We start from the raw sequence: 16,032 nt of genomic DNA on the forward strand, positions 1-16,032 counted from the left end.
GGAATTTGTTGCATGTGTCGTTTACACTTGTGAGGAGTGGAGTCTCGTAGACTGCAAAGCACAGATAATATTTCCCACATTTAAAATAGCCAAATAAGGGCTGCATGTCATATACAGTAGGGTTTCAACATCTTTTTCTGATAGCTTCGCATTCTATTTAAAGCTGAAAGTGCTTTCCACTGAGCTTACCACATCAAATATATAACATAATTGACTTTAATTTGTAGTTATTTATTTATAACGTAAAAATACAATTTGTACTTTATGTTGAATGTAGCTGAAACAACCACTATCGAAGATGGACTAACGTACACAGAAGCTGCTGAGGTTGGTCTCCTGTCGAGAAACATCAAGATTATTGGGGCTGACTATAATGATTTATATGAAGAATCCTTTGGAGCTAGAGTACTTATTGGCAAATTTCAACAGGATGGTAATGAATACAAAGGTAAGGAGTTGTCCATATATTCCATAATTAGTTTTATTTTATCATGAATTTAAATTCTGTTTAATGTAATTAATACAAGGTATTATGTTGCACAGTTATGTTGAATATGAAAAGAAGTGACAGAATGTTTAGGAAACTGCTTTTTAATTGCGCAGTGCATAGCCTAATCTAAGGTAGAATTAACTTCCCTTTTTAAAAGGTGAAAAAAAAAGATAAATTGACCTCAGAAAAGGTTTTATTTGTTCCTCCCTTCTACCCAACACCCTCCACCTACATCATGAATTCCGACCCAAAAATTTACTTAACCGAAAAATACTTCCCATTTCAACAAAGATATTTTGTTCTGTTTGTGTATAATGTACAGTTTACATTACACGTATTCCTTATCTTTGTTTTCTTTCCTAGGCTATGCCCGAATCTCGAATGTAGAGTTCTACCATACAGGGCAAGAAGGTTGGCCAGACAACTACGATCCGCGGTACTCTGTTGCTTTTCTTGATACTGGAGAGGTTACTGTAGCGAACCCTTCGTATGTACGTGAATGCGCCTTCCATCATGGATTCAGTCCTGCTATTGGTGTGTTTGGTGCTTTTGGTGTCCATATTGAAGACAACGTCATTCACCACACAGTTGGAGCAGGTGAGGTTATATGCCCAGAAAAAACATTTACTCAGTCTCTGTAAAATTATCTTGATCTCTCACCATGTATGATTTGTAGTATAAATATATATCCTATTTTTTGTGGTCATGAAACACTTGCATCGATATTGTATGTAAACCTTCATCATCACGATCGCTGAACATCTTGTACATAGCACACTCAACACGATTTTCCCAATAAGAGCAATTATTGGCCAAAGTGTGCATAGACTTTTTCTCATCGTATCATTCTCTATAGTTTTTATCAATGTGCTATGTATGCAAATGAGGCAGTAACAACAAATATTAACTAAACCTGAATTTTTTCTTAGGTATTTCTGCTTGGGGTTCAAGGCATGTCATTGCAGGAAATCTAGTATCTTTAACGGTGTTCCCCGGTACGTATCAAGAACGCTTCTTGAAAGAAGACAAAACATGGCCAGCTGGTATCGAAATACAAAACGCCTTTAGCACAGTCATCGCTAACAACACTGTTGCGGGATCAGAAAGACTCCTGTACCGAGTGGGTGGAGAAGACTGTTTTGAAGATGCGTTATGGGTAAACAACGAGGGCCACTCTGCATTAGCAGGAGTTATGATATTACCAACTGATTCTCAACATCGCTGCTCAAGAATTAACGGCTTCTTCCTCTGGAAGAATTACTACTATGGGATTTATTTAGAGACTACTTCTTCTCTTGTGGTGTCGGATGTAACTCTGGCTGATAACAAGATAGGAATATTACCATACATTTATAGACCACCTGCACTCAGTCATGAACCTTCATCAAAGACTTTTACAATGGAGAGCTCTACTATTATTGGCACAAGCCCGTCATTCAGCTGTTCAGAGTTGCAGGTAAAACAAACTATTTTGCGCAGTATGCCTTGTTAAATGTTTGAGGCTGAATCCAGGGAAGAATTTTAATAGGATTAAAGTCGATATAATGGTTAATAGCTCATACAGCCCACTGAAACTTATGAAAGTGTGGTTAAAACTAGTTTGAACTTGTTTATTTGTAATTTTGTGTTTATGGTAGCATTATGTTTTAACTTAACAGCATTTATGATTTAATTTTCAGAATGCACCGGAGAATGAAGACCAGTGTAATCCTGTACACTCGCCTCCAAATCCCCCTGGTGGGGGCAAGATTGGATTTATGATGACAAATTTTATGTCAGGGTCAAACAATGCTCCAATTAAAGCGTTCCATGGTATAAAAAACTACCCTGCCATTGCTGGTCTAACCCAACTACAAGGTATGTTGTATTATCAGTGGTTGTGGGAGAGTGTTATGCTTTCCATGGTGTCAACAATGTTTAGTACAAATGGCTCCGGCAACCTTTGTCAGCAGTGGTTATTCAGACTTTTATAGTATGGTTAATTTATTAGTACTTTTACATGTTCAAATCACTTGGTAAATATCATATATAAAACACAGTAAACTAAACTTTAAGGTTAATTGATTTGTTTTTCTTTTATTTCAACCTAGATGTTAAATTTGCATATTTCCAAGAAGGCTGCTCCAGTTCTCGTGATTATGCCATGGTACCTAACCCTGGCAACCAAGATGGTATTCATCCAACAACGGTGGAGGAAACAAGTTTTGCTAATGTTGATGAAACTAATAAACTCTTCATCTTTAACCCTAGTGTTGGGTGAGTTGGTATTTGATAACTTGGTAGGCCATTCTCAAGTAACTGTTCTAATTTTCGGTAGAACAACCTAGCGCTCAAAAGACCAAAGAAAGTTATTAGAAATGTCATAAGATCAAGTTAGTTCAAGGGTCATGGAATAAATTTTAACGATATGGTCAATGTATGAGTACAACTGAAGTACAAGCCTATTATATGTATCCTTGCCATTTGATTGGTTGAGTACGCTGTCTATTAGTGGTGTACACATTCAAAGCACCATATTTTTTATGAGCCTTTAAGTTTGTTTCAAGATGGAAGCAGAGAAGTAATTGTTGAATAGACCAATCTAATTTTTCAGGTCATGACAACATAATAATAATAATAAAAATAATATATACGAATTTGTAAAGCGCCATTTCCAGCAACAATTAGGGATCAAAGGTGCTGTGGACTTAGATGTTACATGTTTTCAACAACATTCTTCTCCCCTAAGGGTCACATCGTGTCATCGGCAGCCAACTACGGCGCCATCACGACAGTGTGTATGTATGAACTAGTACACCGGGGTAACCCCCTACTCATCTCGAAAGATGTACTAGGTTCTTTGAAGTGCACACGAGCCAGATGTACACTGGACCTACGGTTTATAGTTCTTATCCGAGAAGACTTGTTCTACCACCGCGAGTGAGCCTCGAACCCTTGCCGATGTTATGGCTATGGGTTACGGTTCCACTGTCTTAATCGCTCGGCCACACTCACTCACATTCTAGTCTCCATTATTTTGTGTAATGACCCATGAAATAGAGTTTACCATCGGAGTACAAAAATAATTTTAATGTGTTTATTATAACAACTTAAACGGTTATTAATTTGAAATGAGGAAAATACCTGGATTATAAATACGTACTAAAAATATTCAGGTATAAAACCATGCATAAACAAATTTATATTTCCATTTACAGTAAAGCAAACCCAGCTGATTGTGTTGATATGTCATGTGATGCGATGCGGAAAATAATGATTACAGACAAAGATGGATCATTTGTTGGTAATGGACCGGGAACAATCATAGCTAATTCTGGTTACGAATGGGATGGCGATCCAAGGTATGGTCTTGGAGATTACAGAATTCCAAAGATGGCGCTAACAAACACGGATGGTTCGAGAATTTCGGCCAGAGAAAAGTTTCCAAAGAAAGGTAACATAGATAAAATTGTATAAAAATTCTATCTAATATTTATTATATTTTTTTTGTACTGTATTTTAATTTTGGGAAACCGTAGAGGTCCTTCTCCATGGTGTATATTTCTTTTTGAACTGTGATTGTGTTGAAGTTGACCCTACTGTAGTTATTAATAATATAGTTTGTTAAATACTGTACCCTCTTGCATAAAAAGGGCGTTTTCGATTTGCGACTACCTAAATCAGGGTCAATCAATGTGTCGGTCGGACAAAGAAATAATTTTAATTTTTTTTTGTTTATTAAAATATTTCCACTGGATAACAATATCAACGTTGTCCCACAAAGGGGAGACATTGTTGTTTTTCAAAAGGTCCAGCATAAAACATTACAGCATACATATAATACATAGTTTCTTAAAAATAGTTTTAAAAAAATGTTAACTGTGTCGATTCAATGCGTAATTATTTTTAATAATTAAACAGTCTAAAATAATACTAAAATGTGAGAACCATATATTAAAAATACTATATAACGATTAGAAATCAAAGTTAGCAAAAATGTTCAATAAAATAGAAAACACCACATAAAAATATACATTGAACAGACTTAAAATTAAATAAAAGTATTTCCCTAGAAATTAAATTTTAAATTTCAAAATGTATGTTATTATTTAATAATCCGATATCGAGGTTGTCAGAGAGGAAACATGTCCTTCGTAAGCATGCAAACAATGGATAAACATGACTTACTTTAGTTAAATCGTGGTTATCGCAAATCAAAAGCTCCTCAATTATTAAAATGTAATATTTTAATATTTTGAATGTAAATATTACATTGTACCATAGTAAATGTTGAGCTTTTTTCCTTTGTCAATATTTATTTTTTTTATTTTTTTTTTTTTTATTTATTTTTCAAGTGTATGATAATCTGGACATGGATAGTCATTTGTTAACAACCTTTTAACAAATTTTTGTCATTCATTTTCCTGGGGCGTAAACATTTACATTTTGTAAAGTAAAATGTTTTTGTATGTGTGTATGGGATTAACTTTGGTTGGCGCTTGCTTTGTAGGTATTGTAGGAGTAGGAACGGACAAGTGTGAATGGAATGCAGATTGGAATGCGTATAAATGCCACCAGTTGGATCATGCTATGATGATCATAGAGAGCATGGACCCAGATACTGAGGTACGTCGTCTGTCACCAATCGCCATGTGTTCAGAAGACACTGTAGATCTCATCAATGGACCACAGGATCACGGATGGTGCCACGGCTACACATGTCAGGAACGTATCAGTACGTTCATGTCCATCGTGGCAACAGGGAAGACTTACGAGATGTATATGAGCAGTACGAACCCTCAACATCTTCGCTTGCATCTTCTGAACTCTAATGATGATCAAAAGGTTGTTGTCGGTATCTGGTATGCCAATCCTCAACGTTTAGATGTATATCATCAAGGCCGCTATGTGATGCCAAACAATGGTGGAACTGACAGGTCTGGTTCCTTTATTTGGGTGGATAAGGATCCAAACCTTCCCGATGACCAATTTCAGCCCAAGCCAACATCAAATATTTACGGGGGAAACTATTTTGACCGTGAGCGCCAAACCCTCTGGGTTCTAGTACGTGGTGGAGATTCTGTTGACATTATCACGACTCCTGTAGTCATGGTTGCTATTGGAGTTCCGGCAGTCTCTGTTGATGATTTCTTTGAGGAGAATCTTGTACAGAATCTGGCAAATCTTCTGGGAATTTCTAGTGACAGGATACGGGTTGTGGATGTCATCAGAGAGGGAAGTACTCGTCGTAGAAGGCGTTCAGATGAGGTAACGGTAGAAATTGAAATCGGTGACCAACCTGCGACTAACATAGACGTAGGCAATTCTACTTCCAACAGCAATCTTACAGACACATCATATGGTAAGTTAAACACCTGAGGGCACACCTCGGGAGCCAACACAATGTCTTCTTTAATAAGGGTGTCTCCCAAAACCATATAAGGTGGACACTTTCCTGTTGAATGAGAAATCAAATGAATCAAAAGTCAATGTGTTTTCACACAAGGCCAACCCCTATACAGGGGACACCCTATTAAGAGGACACTTTGTTAGATCCCAGAAGCTCTTCTACTCTAGTACTTGTTTTATATTCAGCTCCTTTAAATTAAAACATGTTTACATGACTTTATTTATTTAAAACATCTATTCATTTTTTTCTAAAACAGGAAACTATACAGCGGGCAATTCGTCTCTTGGTTATGATGACCTGCTTGATATCCAGTCACAAATTGCTGATGCTGCCCAAACTGGAGAGCTATCTGAAAGTCTTGATGTGGAAGTTCAATCATTAGCTATGTCTGATCCTGTGGAACCAGCTACCGATCCCACAGGAGGTGAAAGAGCAACTAATGAAACGGGTGGACCAGACAGCGGTGACATGCCGTGAGTAGTCCTTGCTAGTTACATAGTCTTCAACTCTGTCTACACTATCAAACTAGTGTGATGTGTCCAAATATGGTAGTAATGATGTCATCATGCTCATATATAAGCACATTCTTTTGTCACATTGCTAGTGTAGACAGAGTTTACATTTACGATGTAATAGTCTACAGTAAAGTATCTGGTTTTTTATACACAGTTATGGTGAAGTTGATAGTGAGGAAGAGGAACCAGTTGTAGAAGTTGTTTACCAGTTTCCTAGCTACTTAATGGTTTCACAACAACCGTCTGACGCCAGTAGAGCATGGCCATTTGTCGTTGAAGTATCTGTTCTTGATGCACAGGTAAAGAAAGATAGAAAATCTTAATCTAATGTGGTTATAAATAGGTTGAGGTCACAAAAGGTCAGTGGTCACAAAAGGTCATGGTTAAAGAGAAACTCTAAATGTCGTAAAATAAATTAAAAGGAGAAAGTCTTACAGTTTTTAACTGTTTCATCCTATTTTAATATTTATCCAGTATGTCTATGAGTAGGTTAAGGTCACAAAATGTCAATGGTTGAGATCACAAACTTTAAAAATGGTTATTTCACGACAGTCATTATGCTTTACCGATACTGAAAAATAAGTAGGGTTATTATTAATGTTGCAAATGGTTATATTTTATAATACACAATAGAAATTGTGTACCTAGAGCTATACCTTTTAAATTAAAGTTCAACAAACTTATATTTTCTTTTAATAGGGTGAGCTTGTACTGAATCTTGGACATTCATCAAATCCTTGGAAGATGGAAGTAAGTCTGAGATCGGGAACTGGACCAGAAGGATCTATGCTTACTGGCAACACAACCATTGGCATTGTCAATGGCGTTGCCAGCTTTACAGAAGCAATGCTAGACACAACAGGATCAGGATACATCTTGGACTTTGCCATCGTCTATCCAAACACTTCGACTCTAGCACCTGTTAGTAGCCAGTCATTCTCGGTTGCAGAACGAGAATTTGAAGTCGTCGTTGGTTCCCAACCTAATGTCAGTGTAACAGTTGGAGAGAGGTTTACTGTAGGATTTAGCCTGGCTGATGTTTTAAGTGGATTGCAGCTTGCAGATCTTGATTCTTATGTAAGTACTGTTATGCACACCGTACTCAATCAAATCAAAAGTAGGCTTTAGGCCTAGCCTGGGCCTGCCTATTTAGCATCTGCAGCCTACTATTAGAGGTTTCATGTACCCTCTCAATGCTATCGTGTAGCTCATGTTGCAGGTGGTACCAAACCGGGAAAGCTTTAAACACTCAAAATGTTTAAGTCCCCAAGCCATTGAAAAACATATTTTAACCTTGATACAAGATAGTTTATCGAAGTAATTTTATATTTGTTAATTTTGAGCTTTTAATTATTGGAACTTTAATGAAATTGTGAAGTAATTCGAAGTATAACATTAATTTGTGTGTTAATTTTGCTTTTAGGGCTACAATTGGACCGCAAGTATTGAGTTGTATGAACCTGATAATTACTTTGGGTCTCTGACAGGCAACAAAACTACTGTAATCGATTTAGCACTTGCAAATGGCATGTTTACAGACCTCTCCATTGACGGAACTGGCTTTCAGTACATTATGGAGATCACACTGACAACCACAACTTCCAGCTCCTACATGTTAACAAAGCAACTGACTGCGTTTGATGTTGTCCCTGCCTCGATAGTTGTCCACACGGGAGAACCAATGGAAGTTACTTTAAGTTTCTTAGCGAATTACGCCTCATATGCATCCGGCAAGGAAGAAAATGTGAAAATCAACTTTCTTAACAAATTTTCAAATATGTACACAAATGTCACATTTACCGTTGAGAGTATATATGAAGGTTAGATTATATCAATTTCTATAATTTCTAATAATTCGCAATATTTTTTAATAATCATAAAACCAAAGACAATTAGTAAAATTAAAGTAATTTTTTACAATAGACCTTTTAAAACACACCTGACTGTATTTTTTCCAATTTGATTGGTTAATTAAGCATTACATGTCATTCGGAATTTAGCCCTACCTAACAACAGAAAAGTGATATTTAATGGTAATAATTAACGTGCTCCGGACTAATGCATGTTCAACTTTTTGTTAAAAAAAGAAGTACAATGTCTTTAATTTTTAATGTAGTGATCATGTTGCATTTCCCATCCCATGTTTTTTCTCAACCTTGAAAAACCCTTTTTAGGTCATATTCATTTACATAATTATATTTAATTCTTATAGGTTCAATTAGAATTGACTTCACCATGGTTGGGGATGTGGATAACACTGTGGCTACTATGTACAATGATCTACAAGCTGGACGTATTACCTTGTTCATTGATGGCACCATTATTGAAGCTGACAAGTACTACATGAAAGTGAATGGAGAGTCGTATGGCCCATCCGATGTAAGTAGCCTACCCCCTTTTCATTCCTATTTTGGATTAAATTTCAATATTTTTTCTGGTGCGATTGTAGTTTTTTTTTCAATAATTGAAAAAAGAAAAGTACATCACTTGCGGACACTACAACATCTAATTGTATTAATGTAATTTTATTTGTATTTAAACATTATACAAATAAAGTCAGGCTTTTAAAAAAGGGAAATTTTCTGCCTATGCAACAAATACAAAACAGTCAGTATTTGTTTTTATAACAAACTTACTCCGCTTTTATCTTTAATTAATGTTGAAAATCAGATGGGAAGCTAGATCATTTAAAAAATCAATGCTCAGATTTTGGTAGAAGACTAGCCTTATATGTCCACAATGATACAGAACCATTCTAATACAGTCATCTCTCCCAATACCTGACACCTATGGGCTAGCCGAATATGTCTGGTTTTCTTGATAGTCTGGTATTTGGAATGAGTTTTTAATGGTAAAAACACATTTTTGGACCTTTTGAGCCTCAAGAAAAGTCTTGTTTTGGGAGAGTTTACTGTATAACCATTAAAATAGAATATTAGAATCAAAATTATTATTATTTCCACAAATTAGCGAAGAAAAATCATCATAAGCTAGGCTTATTCTCCTCCAAACCCAAACTCAAAAAAGTTTTAAATTTATTCAAATATTTTAAATGTTTTTGTTGTTTGTCTATGTGTACATATGGTGTCCGAAATGATCGAGAATGGACTGTACTGTTGTTCCAAAATTGAAACAAAAAATGTTCTTTTTTATATTTTACATGGTTGTCCATCGGAACTGACCATTTTAATTTTTAGTTACCCTACATACATTTTTGGTTGCCCCTGGACTGAGGGCAACTGATTATATCGAGACGGGACTGTTGTGTTCCACAATTGATGCAAAACATTGTTGTAATATTTTTTTATATTTTATGTGGTTGTCCATTGGGACTAGCAATTAACATTTTAGATTTAGTCCTACATACATTTTTGGATTCCCTGATGTTGAGGGCAACTATTTTTGCAAGCCCATCTAGTGTTTTCAATTAGTTGTATGTACCAATCTCATGATGCAAACTTTTAAATGTATTGTAAGCCAATACGAGGACTGCCTTTAATAACTCTTATATAAATCTACTTGAAAAACTTTTTTTTATAAGGATGAAGAGGATTCTGGGATACCTGTGTGGGCTATAGTTCTACTGGTATTAATTTTACTGATTTTGCTCATCGTCATGGTTTTCACCATTCACAAATTCTTCAGCAACAAACAAAGTAAGTTCAATTTAAGTTTAACTGATAAAAATATGATATCTTCATACATCTATACCGAAAACGCATAAAACACTTGCCTGTATTAGGGAAGAGTGAGTTACAAATAGATGCCTGTATTCACCAAAATATACCACCGTTAACTTAGAAAAAACACCCCCCAAATGAAAAATGGGATAGTTACAAAATATATCAAATACGTATATAGTGTTAGTACTCGTATTTTATGAGCAAGATATATACTTCTTATATACAGTAAATCAAAATATACATCTTTGAATTGATGGGACAGTCCAAGTCTAAGATGGTTTTTTTTTAAACAAATTGATTAAAAATTTGTGTTTATTTCAGACAACAAACTGGCAGCAGTTGAAACGATGCATTTGACAGAGAAGGAAGAAGCACCAAGAATATCTAGTCGTGCTGATTTACATGGTAGAAACACACCAGTGTTCACTATAGAAACTCCAGAAGGAGAGTAAGTTAATTTTTCATTATGTATGGAGACCCATAAATGCCAAAAGAGAATACCCAACTGGATTTCCACTTGTTTAAATGGATTATAGAATGTTGCACATCCATGGCACCTTTATGTTCTCATATATTTTCAATGTAATTATACACCTTTTTTTTAAACACACTATAATAATTGGCCTTTATAAATTAAATAACTTAATAATAATTTACTTGCCTGTAGATAATACAGGTAGATTGTAGACAATATAAGGTTTAATTTTAAAATGTTTTACTTATTAATATGATTAACATATTATTATAATCGCTGCTTCATTTTTGTCACATTTCAGCTTTGATGAAACCAAACCGTTGAAGGATGACACATCTCGTCCATCGTCCAGTCGAAGTAAGTCACCTGGCTTCAACCATCCAAGCAGGACACCAGAGATTGTCTCCACAGCCTTGCCACCTGGATTTGCACAGGGTTCGGAAGAACATTGTAAGTAAAAAGAAAGTGTATCCAAGATAAGATAAGATAAGATAAGATAACTTTTATTGATCCTCAAAAAGGAAATTCATTGCTCGTCATAAAACAAAGAAAACACTATAAAAACAAAAATAGCATAAAACCATTCATATAAAAACATCTAAAAAATTACAATATAAAATTATCTTCTTGACTTCCTGTTGTACTGGATGATACCAAGCCCTTTTCAAGTAGAGATCAGCAGAGAAACTATAGGCCTAACTAGCCTCTCATGAGGAAAATGAACCCTCTGTACAAATCCCAGCTATAGGCTAAAATGAATCTTAGCCCAGGATGTTGTGTTATTTTTAACAGATATAACCGAAACAGAAGTATAGGAACCACTTCAAAAAAACCTTGTAAACTTACGATAAATAGAATACAATAATAGAAATTTTTTTTAAAGTGCTATTATTTATTATGATAATTATTATAATAAAGCTGACCTGAAATATCGTTACTTTTGAAGTATTGACTGCAAGATGACATTAAAAAAAAAAATTCTTGTTTTGCCAACAGTGAAAGAAGACCGCGCTACCATGTTCATTATGCAGCTAATGCCAAACAGAAGTTTCTCAAAGTTGGGTGAAATGGACGTAAATCTCGTTGGACCGCTCAGTAACATGCGTGCTGAGCTTAAACCGAAACTTGCCAGCCTCCAGTTAGACCAGCCGTTCGTGTTACTCACAGAAACTTTGAAAGACATCGACGGAGCAAGTGAAAAGAGACAGATCGTACACGAGGTGTATGCCTCCGATAGCATCCTCCTTCGTTTCCTAGATGATAAAGGTAATACACTTGCACCCCCGAATACAAAGCCAGATTTTGTATATTTTAAACGGGATGGTGATGATAAACTTGTGAAAAAAGCTGTTTCCTTTAATAGTCCACCTCCAAAATGAAAAACTAAAAAATATTAGTAAGAATTATAATTCTCAAATTTTAATAAACTGGAGTTTGGATATACCATATTACTTTATGAAACACATTTTTCTATATTTCTTTTTTCATTTTTTTTTATTGATTACATATTTAAATGTATGTAGTTAAAGACGTTTTTTTTTCTCAATACATGAGAACAATTAAACATTGAATGTGCCATTTTGTAATTTTAATAGTTAGTTATTCGCTTTTGCTGAAAAAAAATAGGATTTCATTGCTTTCACAAAAAAGAACAAAATTTTACAAAAATCATGTTGTGGCCAGGTTTCCACAGCAAAAAATATAAATTAAATTAAAAAATAACCTATAAAGTTCATGTGGAAACGGGGTTTAACCGATTAAGCTCGAGAAAATTAACCGATAATTATCTCTTTCAAATCAGATAAAGGAGATAATTTTTAACCTTTGACCTAAAGAATAACTTATTGCGTTGTGATTGGGCACTTGGTTGTTCGGTAATAACTGATCGTGCACACTTTATTTTGTATTGATTATCTGATTGGTTAAAAAATTAACTGATAGTAACTGTTGTTATGGCTGCGGAAACATGGCATATTACTAATCTACAATATTGCTTATTGTTTCCATCATAGTCAATTATTGACTATTTTTTCATCTGTGTGTTTTCAAATGGAAAGCTCGCTATTGCATGTTATATCTAACAACTTTTTCACACACATATCTAGATCTGCTATCAATTCGCTAAAAAATTGTACAAGTTTTGATGTAATTAAATATAATATATAACAATAACAATTGTATTTGTATATACTAACGCTTTCCATGTCTTTTTTTATTGGCAGATATTGATAAGCTTTGCGTTTGTGGTCTGGTCGGTCAGTTCGAATGTTCGCTTTGTCATGCACAAGTCTATTGCAGTCCTCAATGCCAGTCGGGTGATTGGGCGAAACATATTCAAACGTGCAACAGTGGGAAACACCAATCACCAGATTCCAGTTTGCTTTATAATGAGAAAGAACAAAAGGATTCCCCTCCGATTAGTTATCCATAAGTTGAAAAAGGTGGTGGTAGATTGATCACAATATAAGGTGACCTTTTAAAGTAATTCTTATTTCTATTCTAACTAAATTTTTAGATAATATTTACGAATATGCATATAAGGCGATTTTTCACCCAAAAAAAACTCCAAAACTAATTTTCAATTTATCTTAAACTACCATACTAGTGAATCATTTATCAACTAGTTTTTATTCCAAATTCTTTTCATTTTATGGAAAATATTCCACAAACATACATGGAAGCTATACTGTAGTAGACTGGTTGCAATGTGATTTGATTATACTCATTTTTAATGATTTTGATATAGTGGTGTATTTTACTGAAATATTGTAAATTAAGTATTTTATGTGACATGTGATAGCGGATTACATTGTTTTGTTTTATATTATATTGTAAAAAAAAGCAGAGAAGAAATTTAATATGTATTTTAGGTTTGTTTTTTGTGACAAAGTCCTCCAATAGAAAGTAACTCGCCAAATATAAACGGAGTCTCATTTGAGGTTTAGTGAGAGTGGAATAAAAACAGTTGTGAATTTCCAATCAGAATTAAACTTTATAGTCATTGAGATAAACAAATTTCAGGTTAATAAAAAAAAACTAACTTAAACGAAAAAAATTTGATATAATGAAGAAAATTGAATATATTTTTTAAATGATTTATAAAGTAAAAAAATTTTAGAACATAGATATAAAATATAATATTTGTAAAAATAATGTAATCTATATCACTTTGAAGATTTTATTATGCTTTTTTTTTGACATTGTCATTGAAGAATTTTATTTTTCGTGTTTTTGGTGTATATTGGTATAAATTAATATAAAATGTATATTAGTATAATATTATATTGTAGTAGGATAGTGTGTTCTGTAAATTTATATACCTTTTCTTTAGTCTTTCGTCTTATAGGCGCAAACATTTCTTTGCTAGTTTTTTGTTTGTTTTGGAAATCATTCTAGTAGAAATAATTATTACGGGTATAGTATAATAATTTAGTTCAAGAAGTATGTGTAAATCCGCATAAAACATATCCAAATGTAATTTTTACACGCACAACCATGTAATAATAAACTTCTTTACTCGATATCAAAGCCATTAATGGTTAAAATTATACTCAAAATTACAGTATACCTAAGGTAATGGAATGAGAGATGTACATTTATATTAACGTTGTGCTTCGTCTTGTCGATAATCCAATCACTGTGCTTCTCTGGTATATTATTCTACCATCATTAGTTTAGTGATATAAAGGAGAGATACTTTTTTTTTTCAGACGAATAGTATTATTGTGGAATTCTCATCTTTAAATAAATAGTATCTTGTTGCTCTTTTAAGCAGCCAGTCCACTTGCCTCAAATCGAACAAGTCACCAATCCATATCAATACCAACACAGGGAGTTTATTTTGAGAATGTTCTCAACACAGTATTATCATGCGCTATAAAACTTCCCATAATTCAACGGGTCCTGACTACTGTAGTATGTTAGTTTTACCATGGTTTTACTTACAATTGTATTTACACGGACTAATAGGCCTAGTTAAACCAGTTCTATGCACGCTTCTTAAGCTGAATTACATCCATTAATTCCTCGTGTGATCGTTCTTCCTTCCTTCGGCGCGCCTACATAACATACAGAGTTGAACCTTTTTCTATTCTTCTAGACAAACAAACAAATGATACAGTTTAAGTTCTTAATACTCAATTCTGCTATTACCTCCTTGTCGTTAACTCCGATATCTCCAATTACCTCTAATATACCTCCGATGTGTTTTAGAAGTACATTCGTTTTAGAATTTAACATAAGCTAAGCCCAGTGAGTTCCGTCCAATCAGTGATTTCTACGTGCAATCGGAGATTTCCGTCCAATCAGTGATTTCTCCACGTGCAATCGGCGATTTCCGTCCAATCAAGTGATTTCCGTCCAATCAGTGATTTCCGTCCATTACGTTTATTAAGATAAATTTGGTGTTTTGTATTTACATGATTATATATTCTTTCTTTAAAACAATTATACTACAGGGTTTCTGTATCGTATATATATTATTGATGAACATTGTGTAATACTAGTTTGGTACTTTTGTGTGTAAAAATGGTATAAACCTAACAAGATTGATCTAGTTGTTTGTTTTGAAGGAATTTTAGCAATATTATCATAGGGAACAATGATACGGTATTTTGTTTTTAAATTCAATTTTTATGAGAAATATTGCGTGTCATATATTATCTGCGAAAATCATATAATGTGGATGGTCTGCGCTCAAAAGTTTGAAAATGGAAACAATTTCGACCCTTTTATATTTACTTAGGGTAAGGGTTACTTGGGTTGTCCTGAATTCATCAAATGTTTTTCGTGTTTTTTCTCTGATGTTTTTATTTGACTGTCTTTATGTATGATGGATTCGAAATAAAACCAAACAAATATATATGATCATATATAGCAATATTATCGCATAATAAATGAATTTTAAAAACTTGAATATTTTGGGCATTTTTCGAAAAAATCCCTGAACTATTATTTTAGGATTTTTTTCTAAAAATGACAAAATTTCGACCTTTTAATTTTTCGACAAAACTGGTTAACATGGCTCTATAAGATAATACAACGCAATATATGCGCATATATAGCCATATTATCGCATAATAATTGAATTTTAAAATATCGATATTTTGGAAATTTTTCGAGATTTTTTTCCAAAGATGGCAACATTTCGACCCTTCTATTTTTCGACAAAACTGGTTAATATGGTTATAGACAAAATATGCGCATATATAGGCATATTATCTCATATTAATTGAATTGAAAAAATCGATATTTTGGGTGTTGTTCGAAAAAAAACCTGTGCTTTAGTACAGGGATTTTTTCACCAAAAAAGGCAAAATTTCTACTATTTTATTTTTCGACAAAACAGGTTAATATGGCTCTACTATAATAGTACAGTGATTTTTTCAAAAAATAGAAAAATGTCTACCTTTTTATTTTTTCGACAAGCTGGTTAATATGACTCTAGAAGATGATATAAATGGATGCGCATATATAGGCAT

The 16,032-nt window shown here is 33.8% G+C and overlaps 1 protein-coding gene across 1 annotated transcript in view; it reads left to right on the forward strand.

Annotated features, from left to right (window-relative positions):
• LOC140045175 (fibrocystin-L-like) overlaps positions 1-14,380 on the forward strand; it is a 53,749-nt gene extending 39,369 nt beyond the window's left edge. The window contains exons 39-55 of the mRNA XM_072089974.1: positions 278-448; positions 854-1,087; positions 1,420-1,946; positions 2,170-2,347; positions 2,581-2,746; positions 3,688-3,923; positions 4,980-5,831; positions 6,136-6,352; positions 6,549-6,693; positions 7,094-7,471; positions 7,818-8,214; positions 8,607-8,773; positions 9,936-10,050; positions 10,399-10,525; positions 10,854-11,002; positions 11,549-11,818; positions 12,775-14,380. Of these exons, the coding sequence (XP_071946075.1) occupies positions 278-448; positions 854-1,087; positions 1,420-1,946; positions 2,170-2,347; positions 2,581-2,746; positions 3,688-3,923; positions 4,980-5,831; positions 6,136-6,352; positions 6,549-6,693; positions 7,094-7,471; positions 7,818-8,214; positions 8,607-8,773; positions 9,936-10,050; positions 10,399-10,525; positions 10,854-11,002; positions 11,549-11,818; positions 12,775-12,983 (4,538 nt within the window). The 3' untranslated portion in view covers positions 12,984-14,380. The remainder of the gene's footprint in view (positions 1-277; positions 449-853; positions 1,088-1,419; positions 1,947-2,169; positions 2,348-2,580; positions 2,747-3,687; positions 3,924-4,979; positions 5,832-6,135; positions 6,353-6,548; positions 6,694-7,093; positions 7,472-7,817; positions 8,215-8,606; positions 8,774-9,935; positions 10,051-10,398; positions 10,526-10,853; positions 11,003-11,548; positions 11,819-12,774) is intronic.
• The last annotated feature ends 1,652 nt before the right edge of the window (positions 14,381-16,032 follow it).

The sequence above is a fragment of the Antedon mediterranea genome, chromosome 3 (genome assembly GCF_964355755.1).
Source record: "Antedon mediterranea chromosome 3, ecAntMedi1.1, whole genome shotgun sequence".
Taxonomy (NCBI): Eukaryota; Metazoa; Echinodermata; class Crinoidea; order Comatulida; family Antedonidae; genus Antedon; species Antedon mediterranea.